This window comes from Mytilus californianus, unplaced genomic scaffold (assembly GCF_021869535.1).
Source record: "Mytilus californianus isolate M0D057914Y unplaced genomic scaffold, xbMytCali1.0.p SCAF_1, whole genome shotgun sequence".
In the NCBI taxonomy this organism is placed as follows: domain Eukaryota; kingdom Metazoa; phylum Mollusca; class Bivalvia; order Mytilida; family Mytilidae; genus Mytilus; species Mytilus californianus.
In genome coordinates, this window is record NW_026262581.1 from 11800084 (window position 1) to 11817630 (window position 17547).

At 31.8% G+C, this 17547-nt stretch overlaps 1 protein-coding gene across 1 annotated transcript; it reads left to right on the forward strand.

Moving 5' to 3' along the window:
* Positions 1-591: 591 nt before the first annotated feature.
* On the forward strand, positions 592-16755 carry LOC127701847 (peroxisomal biogenesis factor 3-like). Its single transcript, XM_052205851.1, has 13 exons — positions 592-795; positions 4817-4901; positions 6185-6231; positions 7805-7886; positions 8640-8683; positions 9401-9522; positions 10334-10406; positions 11016-11070; positions 11728-11881; positions 13108-13163; positions 13720-13830; positions 14122-14218; positions 15996-16755. The coding sequence occupies exons 1-13, from the start codon at positions 717-719 to the stop codon at positions 16083-16085; spliced, it is 1095 nt and encodes a 364-aa protein (XP_052061811.1). The 5' UTR covers positions 592-716; the 3' UTR covers positions 16086-16755.
* The last annotated feature ends 792 nt before the right edge of the window (positions 16756-17547 follow it).

A 17547-nucleotide genomic window follows, 5' to 3' on the forward strand; every position in this document is an offset into this window, starting at 1 on the left:
GGTGATCTCAGGTGCTCTGGAAGGGCTAGCAGAACCTGATCCATATGTGGCACCCATTGTGTTGCTTATTTTAGTACAAACCCAGTAATAAGTCTAATACAGCCGTCACAATTGAGTTTGTGGGTTAATAATGGCAACTGGAACGTCATCTGTGAAACAGAAATTTCATATCAGTCAGCAATTTCTTACTCGTGTTAGTGTCCTTAAAAAAATTCAAATTTATAATCTGTAAACAGTAAAAATGACCATCAATACAAGATCTACAAAAATGCCACTAAATAAGATTAATACAAATATAAAGCACTGATTGCTACTAAAATAAAATAAATATCAAAATGGCATATTTTTACCAGTTTAGAGGATTCAGGCTCTGGGGAGCCTCTGCAATATTTTCCAACAAAACATATTCTTTTTCATCCCAAACGTTTTGTTTTTATTCAATTTGGAAGAGTGGTCCTAACTTCAGGCTTGTATATTTCAAGCAAAAGATAAAACAAAGCGGAAACGAAACATTTCCGTATCCAGCATTGCAACACATTCTATTTATTATTATGAAATCACTTCAGTGCTTTAATCAGAGTAAAGCCTCAATAAGAATCAAGTTCGTACTCAACATTGAAAGAAAAAAATAGGAGTTTGATCACGAATTAAAATCGCACGACTTTTGAACAAAACTGTCGATAAATCATTGGCCAGACATTTCTCTACTTTAGAAGATGTTAGGAATTGGAAGTTTGTGGAATTTTATTAAGCGTCACAAACGAAAATTTATATTTGGTGGCATTCTTGCCGGAGGTAAATTTACACATTAAAGTCGTTCATCCATCATAATCTGCACAAACAAATATATACATGTATATATATACATGCATCTGGTCTTAATGTGTCACTAGTATTCTATAAGACCGTAGCTGATAATCTCTAGCAATGGTTAAACATGTCATGACAAGACATGTCAAAAAGCTAATCTCTTTTGCAGAACTGCTAACTTTTCTGAGATTTATAGGTGAGTTCCCCCATGAGAGGTGTTGACCTGACAATTGTAATTCTTAATTATATAAACTAAATAGCACAAAACAGGCATTCACAGGAGTTTAAAATACATTTAAGCAGATATATACTCATTCAAAACCATTGAATATGAGATTAAAAGACTTATGACATGTGAAAGAGATGAATAAGGTCCTCTCATGCTTCAAAAAGTTGGCAGGTATGCTTTTTGGATTATGAGCCCAGAGTGATTTTCTGTTTTGGCTGCCCACACAGTGGCGGATCCAGGAGGGGGGGTTCAGGGGGTTGGAACCCCCCCCCCCCCCTTTTTTTTGACGATCAATGCATTTGAATGGGAACATATATTTGGAACACCCCCTTTATCCTGGGTTAGGAACCCCCCCCCCTTTTATAAATGGCTGGATCCGCCCCTGCCACAGAAGGGTACACCGATAACTTTCCGAAAACTGATTGATATACCCTGGAAACTCTAAATTATAAGGTGCAATAGTGCTAATATTGATAGATATATGTCTCTAATACATGGTAAAAGTCACACTAAAATTGTTTGAAATTGTATTTAGTAAATTATATTAAATGAATAATGTTAGAATACTTTTTTAACATTTACCTATTGATAATACAGATTTTAGTAATGAGATAAATGTCACTTTTACTCAATTAAAGAAAAAAAAAATTGCCGAAATCATATTGTGCTTCTTCCTTGTATTTTAAACAAATTGCTGAGAGAAATATTACTGGAAGGGAGAAATGATACCAGAATAGATTTCTGCACAAATGCGAAAGTCTGAAAAAAAGTTAACTAATTTGGACTCATTAGTATATTGATTTTTCTGCTGTTATTTTGGACTTCATCCTCATATAAACTCTTTTAATGAAAATTTCTACAAACTTTTCATACCTTGAACTGGTCCTTTTAGGCATACAGCACCATTGTATATACCGAAAGCATGTAAAAAATAATAAGACATATTTCCTTTTTTGGATCAATTACTTTTTTTTAGATACCTTACCTTTTAAGGCTTTAAACAGTTGAAAAGACATATGAGTTGCCATCTATGTCTTAGAGCTTGAATTACCACTGCTTTAAGACTTGAGAAATTAATTGACATTTAAATTCAAGATGGTTTATAAAGTTAACAATCAGTATTTGTGTAAAGGGTTTCCTGCATGAGGAAAAACACAAGTAGGTAGGTAGGAATCTTTTTTATCCACTGTGGGAATGTCTTGGACAAAATTCGAAAATCAGTACCGATGAACTGTTTTTAAAAGAGTTATGCCCCTTGGATATATTGATTTTTATTGTCGAGTCTGCGACTTTTGTCGCAGAAAGCTCGACATAGGGATAGCGATCCGGCGGCGGCGGCGGCTACGGCGGCGGCGGCGGCGGCGGCGGCGGCGGCGGCGTTAGCTAACTTCTTAAAAGCTTTATATTTTAGAAGATGGAAGACCTGGATGCTTCATACTTTGTATATGGATGCCTCATGTTACGAAGTTTCCGTCAGTCACATGTCCAATGTCCTTGACCTCATTTTCATGGTTCAGTGACTACTTGAAAAAAAAGTTCAGATTTTTTGTAATGTTAAATTCTCTCTTATTATAAGTAATAGGATAACTATATTTGGTATGTGCGTACCTTGCAAGGTCCTCATGCCCGTCAGACAGTTTTCACTTGACCTCGACCTCATTTCATGGATCAGTGAACAAGGTTAAGTTTTCGTGGTCAAGTCCATATCTCAGATACTATAAGCAATAGGTCTAGTATATTCGGTGTATGGAAGGACTGTAAGGTGTACATGTCCAACTGGCAGGTGTCATCTGACCTTGACCTCATTTTCATGGTTCAGTGGTTATAGTTAAGTTTTTGTGTTTTGGTCTGTTTTTCTTATACTGTATGCAATAGGTCTACTATATTTGGTGTATGGAATGATTGTAAGGTGTACATGTCTAGCTGGCAGGTGTCATCTGACCTTGACCTCATTTTCATGGTTCAGTGGTCAAAGTTAATTTTTTGAGTTTTGGTCTTTTTTTCTAATACTATGTTCAATAGTTCAACTATATTTGATATGTGCGTACCTTGCAAGGTCCTCATGCCCGTCAGACAGTTTTCACTTGACCTCGACCTCATTTGATGGATCAGTGAACAAGGTTAAGTTTTGGTGGTCAAGTCCATATCTCAGATACTATAAGCAATAGGTCTAGTATATTCGGTGTATGGAAGGACTGTAAGGTGTACATGTCCAACTGGCAGGTGTCATCTGACCTTGACCTCATTTTCATGGTTCAGTGGTTATAGTTAAGTTTTTGTGTTTTGGTCTGTTTTTCTTATACTGTATGCCATAGGTCTACTATATTTGGTGTATGGAATGATTGTAAGGTGTACATGTCTAGCGGGCAGGTGTCATCTGACCTTGACCTCATTTTCATGGTTCAGTGGTCAAAGTTAAGTTTTTGAGTTTTGGTCTTTTTTTCTAATACTATGTGCAATAGTTCAACTATATTTGGTATGTGCGTACCTTGCAAGGTCCTCATGCCGGTCAGACAGTTTTCACTTGACCTCCACCTCATTTCATGGATCAATGAACAAGGTTAAGTTTTGGTGGTCAAGTCCATATCTCAGATACTATAAGCAATAGGTCTAGTATATTTGGTGTACATGTCCAACTGGCAGGTGTCATCTGACCTTGACCTCATTTTCATGGTTCAGTGGTTATAGTTAAGTTTTTGTGTTTTGATCTGTTTTTCTTATACTATATGCAATAGTTCAACTATATTTGGTGTGTGGAAATATTTTATGATCTATTTGGCAGTCACGCAGGTTTTATTTGACCTTGACCTCATTTTCAAGGTTCATTGCTCAGTGTTAAGTTTTTGTGTTTTGGTCTGTTTTTCTTAAACTATAAGCAATAGATCAACTCTATTTGTTGTATGGAAGAATTGTTAGCTGTACATGCCTGCCTAGCATGGTTCATCTGACCTTGACCTCATTTTCATGGTTCATTGGTCAATGTTTAGTTTACTTGGTTAATGTTAAGTTTATGTGACAGTTGTAATAAAGCTTTATATTTAGGACTATCAACATAATATCAATGATTAGTAAAGAAGGCGAGACATTTCAGCGTGTGCACTCTTGTGGAATATTGCATTGTAAGCGCTCTCACATGTACAATTTTTGCCAGATTTTTATCAAATTTATATCAAAGTTTTATATAAGCAACATCTCGGACAAGTTTGAAAAACAGTGCCGATCAAATATTTTAAAAGAAGTTGTGCCCCTTGGAAATATTAATTATATTGGAAACTGCATTGTATTTGCTCTTAAGCCCTTGGATAGATAAAATCTGTGCAATGCGGGGGACATTGGAATTCTGTTCTTTTATTGTACTTGTTTAGTTTTTTTTTTCTTTGAGTATAAAACTTTAGGTAAGGCATATTTTTGGGGCATTGAAAATAAGCTTTAAGGGTCTGTATGGAAACCCTTAACACAATTATTTTTGTTTCTGCGGTAGTCACAATCTAAATTTATCTTTTACTAACACAAAGCAAAAAGCTGTAATTTATGAAATTTTGTATTTAAGGCAAAGTCGAAACTTTTTTACTTTTTATTTTTAAGAGGAGGGCTTCTTGTATTTATTTCAATCATGAAGAGTTTTCCTATTTATATTTTGTTCTGTATTTAAAAAAAAAAGAGAATTCAGATATGAAAAGAAATCCATTGTCAATGAAAATCTCCTGATGCCTATGATAATTTCTACAAAATACTAATTGGAGATCTGAACTGCAAATAGCATTTTTTATGTTTTAGGTGGAACATATTTTTACAGATATTTGCAAGAAAAAGTAAAAGAAATACAAGAAAAGGAAGCATCAGAATGTTTAGCCCATGCCAGGTACATTTATTTGATGCACATGTATAGGCTATTAAAAATGGCCCAAGGCCTCGTGGCTTGTTAAGATAGTAATGAAAATTAATGTACTACATTTGTAATCATGGTAATGTGATAAGAAATAATGTACATTTGTAATTTTGACTAAGTAAATGTATTGTGTTGGTGAGGTGTTTCAGAGCATTAAAAATATTTACTTTTAGATCTAAGGTTTGGAGCAACTGAGCAAGGTATTCAAATATATTTTTAAAGTTTATATCATAATATAAAGCATAACTTAATCTATCTAAATTTATCTTGGAGCCATCAAAGATTTCTCTTGTAAAGTCTGCTGGCTTGTTTGTTACTGGTATAGAAGTTTCAAATATATATGATTGTCAATTTGAAATGGCAGAGTTAAAAACCATGCAGGTCTTGAATAAAGATATAAAGGAGATATGGAGTATATATCAATGAGACAGCAACCCAACAACACAAAAAAAAATAACATCCAGAGAGCTTAACATACAATTTTATCAAAAGATGAGTGCCTATGCAATATGTTAAGGTCTTCAACATCTTGAGTCAAGAAAAAATGTGAATAAATTTAATACACTACCAAAAGTTTGACATTTGTCTTACTGTCAAAATAAATTTCACTTTTCTGCTGTGGAAGACCTTGCAGATATTTAGATGGCTGCAAAGAAATACAAAGAGATGAAATTGAAGAATAAACATTTTTTATCAAAATTAACCAACTTGTAAATAATAAGAAAAAAGTAAAATAACAAAAATACCGAACTCCAAGGAATATTCAAAACAGAAAGTCCCTTATCAAATGGCTAAATCAAAAGCTCAAACACATCAAACAAAGAGAAAACAACTGTCATAATCCTGACTTGAAAATACTTATTGATGTCTATGTATGATATATGAGGTCTGTACTGTCAATTTTGTTTTGGGGGCCTCGGTGGCCGAGTGGTCTAAGTAGTTACTACTGTAATCACTAGCCAGTCAACACTGAAGTTGTGAGTTCGAACCCCGCTCGTGCGGGTGCACTTGACTCCAATCTTAATTGACTAGGATTGTCAGTTTTCCTATCGAAGGTCGTGGTTTTCTCCGGGCACTCCGGCTTCCTCCACCAATAAAAACTGGCTGCCACGAAATAGCCCAAAAGTGGTGCTTAAAAGTGGCGTTAAAACACCAAAAATCAAAATCAAATCAAATCAATTTTGTTTTTGTTGGTACATATGTACATGGATTATCATCTTAATGTATTATTCCCTAATGTATGATCAATTTTATAGAAAACAGCACCATTTTGACAGTAACCAGAGAACTTGTAATATGACAGGTTAGTATAACTTTTACCTGATTGTCTATACAAATAAAATTTTTGCGGGTGTATAATGCTATGAAATTGTTGTCGTCATTGTCGTAGTCAGAAGACATTTTATTTCCACACAATAACTTAAGTAAAAGTGTATGGATCTCTATGAAATTTTACCACAAGGTTCCATACCACAAAAGGAAGGTTGGGATTGATTTTGGGGGTTATTGTATCAACTTTTGTTTAGGAATTGGTGGCCAAAAGCAAGCATTTTTCTTGTTTCAGGACAATATCTTGTGTATAATTGTACAGATCTCTATGAAATAATACCACAAGGTTTCATACCTCAAAAGGAAGGTTGGGATTGATTTTGGGGTTATGGCCCAAATGATTTAGGAATTAAGGGCCAAAATACAAGGATTTTCTGGTTTCCAGACAATAACTTGAGTATATATGTATGGATCTCTATGAAATTGTACCACAAGGTTTCATACCATAAAAGGACGGTTTGAATTGATTTTGGTGGTTATGACCTTAACCATTTAGGAAAAGGGGCCTAAAACAATACTTTTCTTATACTCTGTATAAATTGCTTATTTCTTGACCAATTTCAATGGGGTTTTATTCAAAGTCTTTGAATTGTTGGGGATCTTTAATATGCTGAATCTAACTGTGTATTTAGGTTTTGGATTTTTGGACCAGTTTTTAGATTGGTCCACAGTGAGGTCCAAAGGTTCCAAAATTTAAAAAATAATGGATTGGTGGGTACTTTGATCTGCTGAATCTAAACATGTTTTTAGATTTTTGATTTTGGGCCCTGTTTTCAAGTTTGTCATAATCTGGGTCCAAAATTAAACTTTGTTTGCTTTCAACAAAAATTGAATATATGGGTTTTTTTGATGCTGAATTGAACAGTGTATTTAGATTTTGGATTTTGGGCCCCATAATTAGTCTACATTGTGGTCCAAAATTAAACTTGCTCAGTTTGATATCATTAAAATTAAATTCTTGGGGTTCTTTGATATGCTGAATTTAACCATGTATTTAGATTTTGGATGTTGGAACATAATAGGTAAATATCCAATTTCAAATTTTTAAGTTCTTAGACCACATTCATTCTGTGTCAGAAGCCTATGCTGTGTCAAATATTTAATCGCAATCCAAATTCAGGGCTGTATCAAGCTTGAATGTTGTGTCCATACTTGCCCCAACTGTTCAGGGTTTGACCTCTGCAGTCGTATCAAGCTGCACCCTGTATGCATTTTATTCATGTATATTCAGGATGAGAACCATATAAATCAATTTGATACCTTCTGAAAGGTTAAAAAACCTTGAGTCTGAAGATGAATTTTTAAACTTCTTTTTTTAATAACATTATTTAGGAAATTGTTTGTATTATCTATCAGATCAATTAGTTTTTTTGTGTTATTTTCATAAGAAAATTTACAATGTTTTCAATTTAATTAAGATTGATAGAAATTTAGTTTTAGATTTGTTTTTTAGAGCAAGATTACTTCACAGACATTTTGGTTGAAATGAAATGATTAACACATTGAATTGCATTTCTAATGAGATCATAAATTTATTAATGTTTCAGTTTTATCGATGGTGTCTACGCTTCGTGAGGCGTTGATAAGAACATTTAACACTGAAGAGATAACAGAACAACTGAAAAATAAGTATGTAAAAGTATATAATTGGCTTCATTTTGGTGTTTGATTTCATAATGTCCAATATATTATGTCTTGTCTGTGATGATGGTCATAGAGTCATGGTGTGCAGTTCCAACCATTGTTAAAGTTTTTGAATGAGTTAGAAAGGCGAGAAATATCTCAATAAGACTGTAATAATCTTTTTTTTATTTCATATGTGAAACACTTCAAGACACAATTACCATTTTGCACATATACAGTCTTTTTTAGGATAATGAATCAAAACTAATTTTAGGGTTTGATACTTAAAGATTTGGTTTTCAGAATGAAATCAAAAGGAAATGCTTTATGCCTTTTCAAGCTAGATTTTAAGGCATTTCTTCATAAAACTTAGTACAATGCTTTTTCTCAATAAAACCACAGTTTCAAGACAAGAGATAAAGATGAGATCAGAGAAAACAGCCCTCCTATTAATATGTTCAAATTCAGAATTAATGCTCTGATTTGCAATAGCCTTGATTCATTAAGTTCCATAACATTTCTGTGAAATGAAGCTATTGTTTCAAAGATTGTGACTAGTCAAATAATGCTTTATTATTCAATTTCATGTGTCAAGTAGTGAAAATTATCTAATATTTTTTAATAATTAGTGTTAATCTGTGCAATTTCCTGTATGCCGTTCAAATTAACACAAGGACTGAAATACATGTTATGAAACATTTCTCTGTGGTTGTTAAATTATACTCTATAATGGAAAAATTACTTGTTTTTCATTTTTAGCCCAGAAAATAAAGTACAGTTATGGGAAGACTTGAAAATAATGAGTAAGTAGGAATGAAAAAAGTTTACAAACTCTAAATTCCTATGTTTGGAATATGAAAATTAGTTCATGTAGTTGCTAGGAAATAATATTAAGTAGATGATTTGATGTTTTCATCATTAAATTAAAATGATTATATATATTAATCATGTTAATATATTTATTTTGATTAAGACAATCAAATTCTTAACCATGAGTGGTATAATTGCCAATGAACAAAACTCATACCGCATAGTCAGCTAAAAAAGGTCCGTAAATGACAAATGTAAAATAATTCAAATGAGAAAACTAACGTCCTGATTTATGTGCAAAACAATGAATGAAAAAAAAAGTATAGCTTTCTGTACAGTATGGATTTTGCTGATTTTTAAAGGCTTGACAGTGAGCTACAGTTGTTTACATCTTTGTTATTTGGACTCTGGTGGAGAGTTGTCTCATTGGCAATCATACCACATCTTCTTATTTTTATATTATAAAAGATCCTTCCATTGAGAAAGTCCAGGTATCCAAATTAGACGCTTCAGATGAGAACTGTTTGAGTTATTATATTATTGACTGATCAGAATCAACTGTGACTCACCATTTCAAATAGTGATGAATCTGAGGACTCACCCTATAAATTTCCTAGTGGTTAGCATGATTTTACTTCTACCTAAGAATATTTGTTGAACACTGTTTCTCTTAATATATTGAAATTATATTTGTAATAATTTTGTTTTAGGTTTTGCCAGAACCGTCAGTATTGTATATAGTTGTAGTATCATGGCCTTACTTTTACGAGTCCAGCTAAATGTGATTGGTGGTTATATGTTCATAGATAGTATGCACCAGCAAAATGGGAAAGTAAGTAAAATTTTGATATACTGTTGTTTTTTTTAGGAAATTTATTTTCTATGAATGTTGACCTCTTGATGTCTTTTTCTGTGTCAATAGATTGTGGTCTCATTGACATTTTTCAGTATCTTCTTTTAAGGATGTACTTAGGTCAGGTTTAGGAATTTTTGTCAAATGTTCGGACTCCTTGGTTTTTTTCCTACGATACAGGGTAAAATATTTTGCCCCATAACACCCATTTTTCTTTTCATATAAGACTTCAATAGCTCATAAAAGGTCATTTACCAAAATTTAAGCAGATTCTAGATTTCTTTCGATTTGAGACCCAAATAATACCAATGCAAGTATAAGGTAAAATTCAAAGTCAACCTTTTCCTTCTATTTTAAAAAAATTAAATAACTCAAAAAGGAGCTCCATAACCTATCAATATTTTTAGCTTATTTTTTTTCCTTAAGTAATGCTCTTCTGACTTTTAGTATCAATTTTGAATTCTAGATTTTTTCAATTTCACCTTAAGTACATCCTTAAGTGTATTTATGATAAGTATGACATAAATTGTGACCTGTCACTAGATGAATGAAGAAATTGTTGCATTGTCCAGGAATATATTTTGATTAAATTGTGTAGTTGGATTGTTGTGTCAATAATTCGAACAAAATGAATCCAATTGTCAATTGTTGAAGAGCACCACCCCTAAATAAACTATGGCAATCCCCGATAGTAATTAACATTTTCTTATAAGTAAATTATGTTATAAATGTGTATGGGAGGAAAGAGGAATATTAAAAAAGATTAATATTTTTGTTTTTTTAATTGTAGACTGAAAAAATTTTAATTTCTAAAGAACTTCAGCAGAAATATTTATCAGATATTCAGCATTTCTTTAGCACAGGTTAGAATAAATATGTATATCTGCAACAATATATTTCATAATTTCCCCTAATGTAAGGACCATGGATTTTGATTGATTAATATATTAGAGTATAGGTCAGGGCCAGCTACTGTGACTAGTAACCATCACCTAGCATATTTTCCAATTGCAGACACTTTCATAAATACAGCATACTGCTGTTAACATAAAGTACACTAATTTCATTTTTAAAATTCTGTAATGTTAAAGTGGACTAAGAATGTTGGGTTCTCTAGTTTTTCCCTTTAATATTGTGTAACCCATCAAATTTTTTCTAAGCTATTACTTAAAAATATATATTACTATTTTTTTTATTAGTGTACATCTCAAATACACTTTTAGTCAAATATTTTGAATTTTGATTTATATATGATATATTTTATTACAGTTTAAATTTCAGAAATTAATGCCTGCATTTAATTTTGCTAATTACTGAATGCTAGTAAAAATGTGAAAATCATTTTCCTTTCATGAGAAAATTCCATAAACATCAATTTTTTATCACCCTCCAAAAATTAGTTTTTTTCAATGTTTGTATCTCAAAAATAAGCATATGGACATACCTTTATTTTTTTTTTTACAATTTTTAAGGATTAACAGAATTGACAGAAACAGTGCAGCATGTTGTTAGAAAGGAAATATTAAGGTAGGTTTATTCACAAATCAGTCCGTGGGAATCTTGATTGCAGTGCTTTTGCTCTTTGCTTTATTGGAACTACATTTAGATTACACAAAACCACTGTGTATTGTTTAAACAAAATTTTGATGAAGAAAGTTGAAGGTACATTTTTGGGCTTATATGGCATTGTAAATTGACCTAAAAATACTACGTTTGATTGATTACATTTGAATCTGTAAGAAATAGGCCTTTACTGAAATGTAAATAGTAGGTAAGTCTTGATGGTTTCAATTTGACTGATATCATATGGACGATTTACTCAATATTATCAAAGAACTACTTTTTATTAAAAATGAAATGTGTTATGATTGCCAATGAGACTACAATTTCCAATAGACCAATGAAAAAGGAAGTAAAAATCTATAGGTCACCCTGCAGCCTTCAACTTTGAAAACCCTTATCAAATAGTAAGCTATAGAAAGGTTTATTTCCATAATTTCGGTTACATAGCTATGGTTTTCTTTTTTCTTCCAACATGGGAAATAACTTTTGTCTATTTATGTAGGTCTTCTCATGAAAGCTGTAGATTGTTCATTTACCTGTGGTTTTCACAGTATTTGTTGCTGTTATATTTTCTCTATATGAATTAAGAATGATACACTTAATAGATATTTTCTGTTCTAGTATATCCTTAAAGGAGAGATTAACGATAGATAATTTACAAGCAATAATCCAGCAGATCAGAGAGAGAATAGAAACGAGTCCAGATATATCAGACTTATCACCGACCTTTATCTTATGTAAATATATGGTACCTTGTATCCTGATTTCTCAGCAGGTAAGAACAATTCAAACATTCAAACCAAGAAGTTTTCCAATATACTGATTTGTATAATTATATACCATGGCATTGTGATTGTCTATGCTAGATGTCATCTGGATCATAATGTATGAACTGGGGTTGTTAAGTTCATTGTTAAAAACTTAAATGTTAAGTTTAATGACACCAATGAATGCAGCGTTGTTGTTTCAGTTTTTGGAGGTATTGCTACATCCACCAGGTATCCTGTCTACTTTTATAAATGCAAACAAAGGATAAGGCCACTCTTTTGTCCTCTTGAATATGAAATCAAAAAGTATTATATATCTATCAAATAACATGCCTCAGACATTACTCTGTCTGACATCAGTATTCATATTTTTTGAATTTTGTCTTACCTTTTTGCATTACAGCTGTTATCATAATGCTAGCAAGTTAAAGGTTTGGTTGGCTTGCTTGCTTTGTTTGTATTAATGTTTGCTCAAGCATTGTAATTAAGATTGACATCTGAAAACAATATATAAAGGCAGAGTTAAACTTGTATACATTATACTTAAATTTGATTGGACACTATCAAATAATCAAATTTACCTATATACAGGTTTAACTCCGCCTATTTATATTGTTTGTAGTTGTCAATCTTAATAACATTGCTTGAGCAAACTTTAATACAAACAAAGCAAGCAAGGCAAGCAAGGCAAGCAAGCCAACCAAACTCTTACTCTGCATGCATTAGTAAATCGACTGTAGGGCTTCAAACTTCTCATTTAGTGTAAAACAGCAAAAACTGCCAAAATAACCTCCTTTTGAGATCTTGTCATTAATATTTAGATATGTGTGTAAAATACTGGTATATCTTTAGGTAGAACTGTTGCTCATATATATTTTGACCAAGAACTGTGTGAAACAGCCATTTAGGTCATATACTTACATTTGTCATGTTTATGACTTTATTGTGACATTACTAGGGACTTTTTTGCCCTAAAGTGTATATTAACTTGTTCAATTATCAATAAAATTAATATAAATTTGAAAGGCTTGAATGAGTTTACTGTTTTTGCAACTTAAGGGGCCAAATAATGGCTCTTATCATGCCTCCTCGTTTATAGAAAGATCTTTTAGAAATATTTCTTATCAATATTTATCAAGAAATTTGTGAGGAATTTAAAGATTTAATGAATCCAATCATATTAGTAATACCTTATAAGCATATTCTGACAGCAATATTATTTATTGTATTAAAGGAAGAAGATGCCATGTATACCAGGCTTCATACAGAAACGAAAGATATAATAGAAAGGTATGTTAAATTATTTCATTACTACATTCTCCCTCTGTTGGAAACCCTTGTGTTTTGTGTTATTTATAAATTTAATCTAGTTATTTCAATTCCCCATTTAGAAATACCAAAAAAACACTTTTTCTTGAAAAAATAGAAATATAAGGTAGATTACATGAACAGTTGTAAAAATGAAATGAACACTGATTATGTTTGTCTGTTGAAAATATGCATTTATAGACACTTATGAAAAATATGTCTGAATGAGAGCATAAAAACAAATTTCAATACGACAGACATTTTTTTTGTCATAATCCCTCTTTACTTGAAAATCCTGTGACACAAAATTTTTTTTAGATTCATTAATTGATATAACTTATTTCCTAGATTTTATTCATCAGTTTATTTCTGTTTATTTTTTTCATATTTCAAAAATCACATGTACATTATTATTTCCCAAATGATAATTAAAACACCTTATGAAACTTCATAATGAATGGCTTAATATTGATAGAAATTTTTTGTATGAAGATATCTTAATTCTCATCACTTAGAAAATGTATATATATATTTACAGTGCTGATTTCCATAGTGTATTAAAGTTATGTTTGGACCGAGGGTTTGCCAAATTACTAGACAGTTTAGCAGACCATTATAAACACATGTTAGAAGATCAACATAGACAAAAGTATGTAAAACTCCAAATGTTTAACAAATCTCAATACAAATAGGTTGAATAATGAAATAATGAATTACCTGGTTTCCTGTACATATTTTCATTTTATCAGCTATAAAGTGATAAAAAAAACCCCAGAGAGACATGTGAAAAATTGGAGTGTCTGTTTCTTTGTAATATAATATTCTAGAGATAAAATGAAGTCATGCTACTTGTTGCTCAAGATTTAAGGGAAACTTATTAGTCCTCTTTTGTAAACATAAAGAGATCATTTTAATATCTATTTTATTTTTTTGATTTCAGTTTCCATGAAGTGGCATTGCCTATGGCCAAATTAATTCCTATAGTGAGTGGGCTGTTACATAAACTTTGTAGTGATGCACCAAATCCTTTAATACAGGTAAGGTTTGACAGACCATAGTTTTCATTTGTCATATTTACTCATACCATATATGATTTTCAACAGACATTACAACACTAAATAGTACAAAACCATATTAAGAGGGTAACAGAGTGAAGTATTTTATGCTTTTCAATAATCCTATTCAAAAATAGTTGGTTAGGGAAATTTTATCTTTTTCCCCTCCTAATGAGTAGTAGATACTCTCTAAATCAGTATATCAAGCAGTAGAATATGATGCAAGTGAACTGATCTTTATGCCCCTGCAGTAGGCGACAGGGGCATTAAGTATTACCCTTGACCTTCCGTCTTTCCGTCCTTCTCTTTCCGTCTGTCCCATTTTCGTTGCAAAGCTTGAGTGGGGGCATTGTTGTCCTCAGACACATCCTTCTTTTATTAGTCTCCTACCAATGAAGTCGAATGGGACTATAGGTTTTGTTCTCCGTCCGTCTGTCTGTCCATCCGTCAGTCCGGCAAATCAGTTTTCCTTTTTTTTTTTCTGTGCTTGAAAATATTGATTTGAGGCAAGTAATCAGTTTTCTGCACTTTTTTTTGTCATTCTTGAAGATATTGATTTGATATTTGGTATATAGTTTATCATGACCAGTTACAGATCAAGTTTGAATTTTATTCCGGTTTGATGATTTTGTGCAGAGTTATGGTCCTTGGACTTAGAAAATTCAGGCAAGTAATCAGTTTTCCACATTTTTTTCATCATGCTTGAAGATATTAATTTGATATCTGGTATATAGTTTTACCATGACAAGTTACAGATCAAGTTCAAATGTTGTTTGTTTTTTATGATTTTGTGCAGAGTTATGGTCCTTGGACTTAGAAAATTCAGGCAAGTAATCAGTTTTCCGCATTTTTTTTCATCGTTCTTGAAGATATTGATTTGATATCTGGTATATAGTTTTACCATGACGTTACAGATCAAGTTCAAATGTTGTTTGGTGCAAATGATTTTTTTGCAGAGTTATGGTCCTCGGACTTAGAAAATTCAAGCAAATAATCAATTTTCTGCTCTTTTTATACGCCCATTTACGGGACGTATTATGGTATACCGTTTTACCCATATCTATCTGACATTAAAAGCACTCTCACACCTACAGTTCTCATCTGGTTAATCAATGTAATAGGTTTAGATTGGCAATATCTTGGACAGAAAAATCAGTGCTGATTGTTGGGGGAATTATTGCCCTTGGAAATGTTACCATTATGGAAAATCAACAATGCAAGCACTTTTGTGCCTACATTTGGTATTGTAGTTTTATGAAATGGATGTTGAAAAGGTAACATAAGCAACAGTTCAGAAAATCAGTACTGATATTAAAACTTTATGGAATTTATGCCTTTGAATTTTAAATAATTTGAAAAATCAACATTGTAAAAAAGGGGAGAAGGCGATAAAGGAAGCAATAAAAAACAAACAACATTATCCCAAAAGACAGAAAAAAGAATTAACATACAATTACATAATTAGCAACAGAAACTCAGCCCCAATTGACTATTTTTAAGAGAGTTTTCCCCTTAGAAAGAATATTTCACTGTATTAGCAGGGACATTGGTTTCTATATGGCAATCTTGTTGATATTTAAATTTTGGTCTTATACATATTAACATAGCTACACAGTTATTAGCAGGCCAACACAATCACTTTGATAATACATAATGATAACATCCAACAACCTTACAGATGCATGATGTAGATTGTTAGTGTCATATATATCATATTATGTTTTGTTTAACTTTTGTTTTACCATTTTCTGTTTTGTAGGAGATTTTATTGTTAGAACCAACAAAGACCTTTGCTGCCAATATTTATGAAGCTTTTAGTGAACAACAGACAGAACAGCTTGCAATATAACTGTACACCTGTGATAATTTATTAACTGTTGTCTCTAATTTGTTGCTTAAATATGAAATATATTCAGATGAAAGGCATAAACTATAGGCTCATATTTGCTCTTATTTGGTTTTTTAAAATTCTGAAAATAAAAGAAATGTATGATACAACTGATGATAGATTTAATGTCTGAATCAAGATTATATAAGGATTAACTGTGGCTTGATATACTGTGGATTCATTGGGTACAGGGGAACCACGAATTTAAATGTTCAACAAATAACAAAATTTCTAAAGGAATGTACGCAGACTTTGCCAAAACAACGAAATTAGATATCCACGAAAATGCAAGTTTTCCTCAATCCACGAAAAATTGGTACCCATGAAAAATAAATGAATCCACAGTAACAGTTAAAGCTATGACAGCATTAAAATGATGTCGTTAATTGGAAAGATGTTCCTGATTTAGAGCAAAAAGCCAAAACTAGGCAAGTTAAACATTAGAAAAGACATGTAGATAATTTAAAACAACAATAATTCTGACCTCAAATCTTACCCTTTCCTTTAAATTTGTTAAGTTTTTTTATAATTATTATTATTGAATATGTATATATTGTAGATCACCAAAATCATGCCATCTTGACTGTAATGAATAAAAAATTAAATGAAATAAAATTTTATATGTTTTAAATTGTTTGTTTTAATATGACTTTTATTGAGAAAATCATAGTACTTGAGAAAACCAAAAGACCTTGATGAATAATAAGCACTTTTCAATATTCAAGAATACAGATTATTTTGGTTAATTACAGAATTCTAACATTTCTACCATTGGGTCACCAGACTGAAGGAACCAGTGCTTGTTGTTATGAGTCATACGTTAGACATTTGCATGTAATCTATTGTAAAAAAAATCACTTTATGTGTGGCTACCAGATTTGCATCAAATGAGATTACTGTAAAAATCAGAATGTTTTACCCAAATTTTCCTGTAAAGATGGAGAACTGTTACATGAATTTTCATTGTATTGAGAAGATCCACTGGATTAGCATCAAAATAAGCATTGCTTTGTCATCATTCCTGTGAAAATAGTAAACATTTCACTTGGCAGTTTCAAATACTAGGAAAATAAAAAAAAACAGACATATCAAAACTTTAAACAATCCTGGTTGTTAAGTTTTATATCATTCATTTCCAGGTAAATAAAATATCTTCTGTATATGAACAGATATGTTAATGAGACAACCATCCAACAACCCAAAAATAAGAAGCCAACAATGTACCCTATGTCAAGCTCTTAATTAGAGTCAAGGAAAGTTGTAAATCTAACAGAAACCAACAATGTACTGTATGTCAAGCTCTTAATCTTTAGAGTCAAGGAAAGTTGTAAATCTAACAGAAACTAACAAAGATCTGTCTTCAACAACAAAAAACATCCACGACAAATTTCTGGACTTGCTGCAGGCACAAACACCTTTTTAC

Bases quoted from the DNA above. Each gene is read 5' to 3' on its own strand.
- LOC127701847 (XM_052205851.1), top strand. From the start codon at position 717: ATGTTAGGAATTGGAAGTTTGTGGAATTTTATTAAGCGTCACAAACGA. The intron at 6,232-7,804 runs GTTAGTATAACT...TTAATGTTTCAG, and splicing joins GAGAACTTGTAATATGACAG to TTTTATCGATGGTGTCTACG. The intron at 10,407-11,015 runs GTTAGAATAAAT...ACAATTTTTAAG, and splicing joins TCAGCATTTCTTTAGCACAG to GATTAACAGAATTGACAGAA.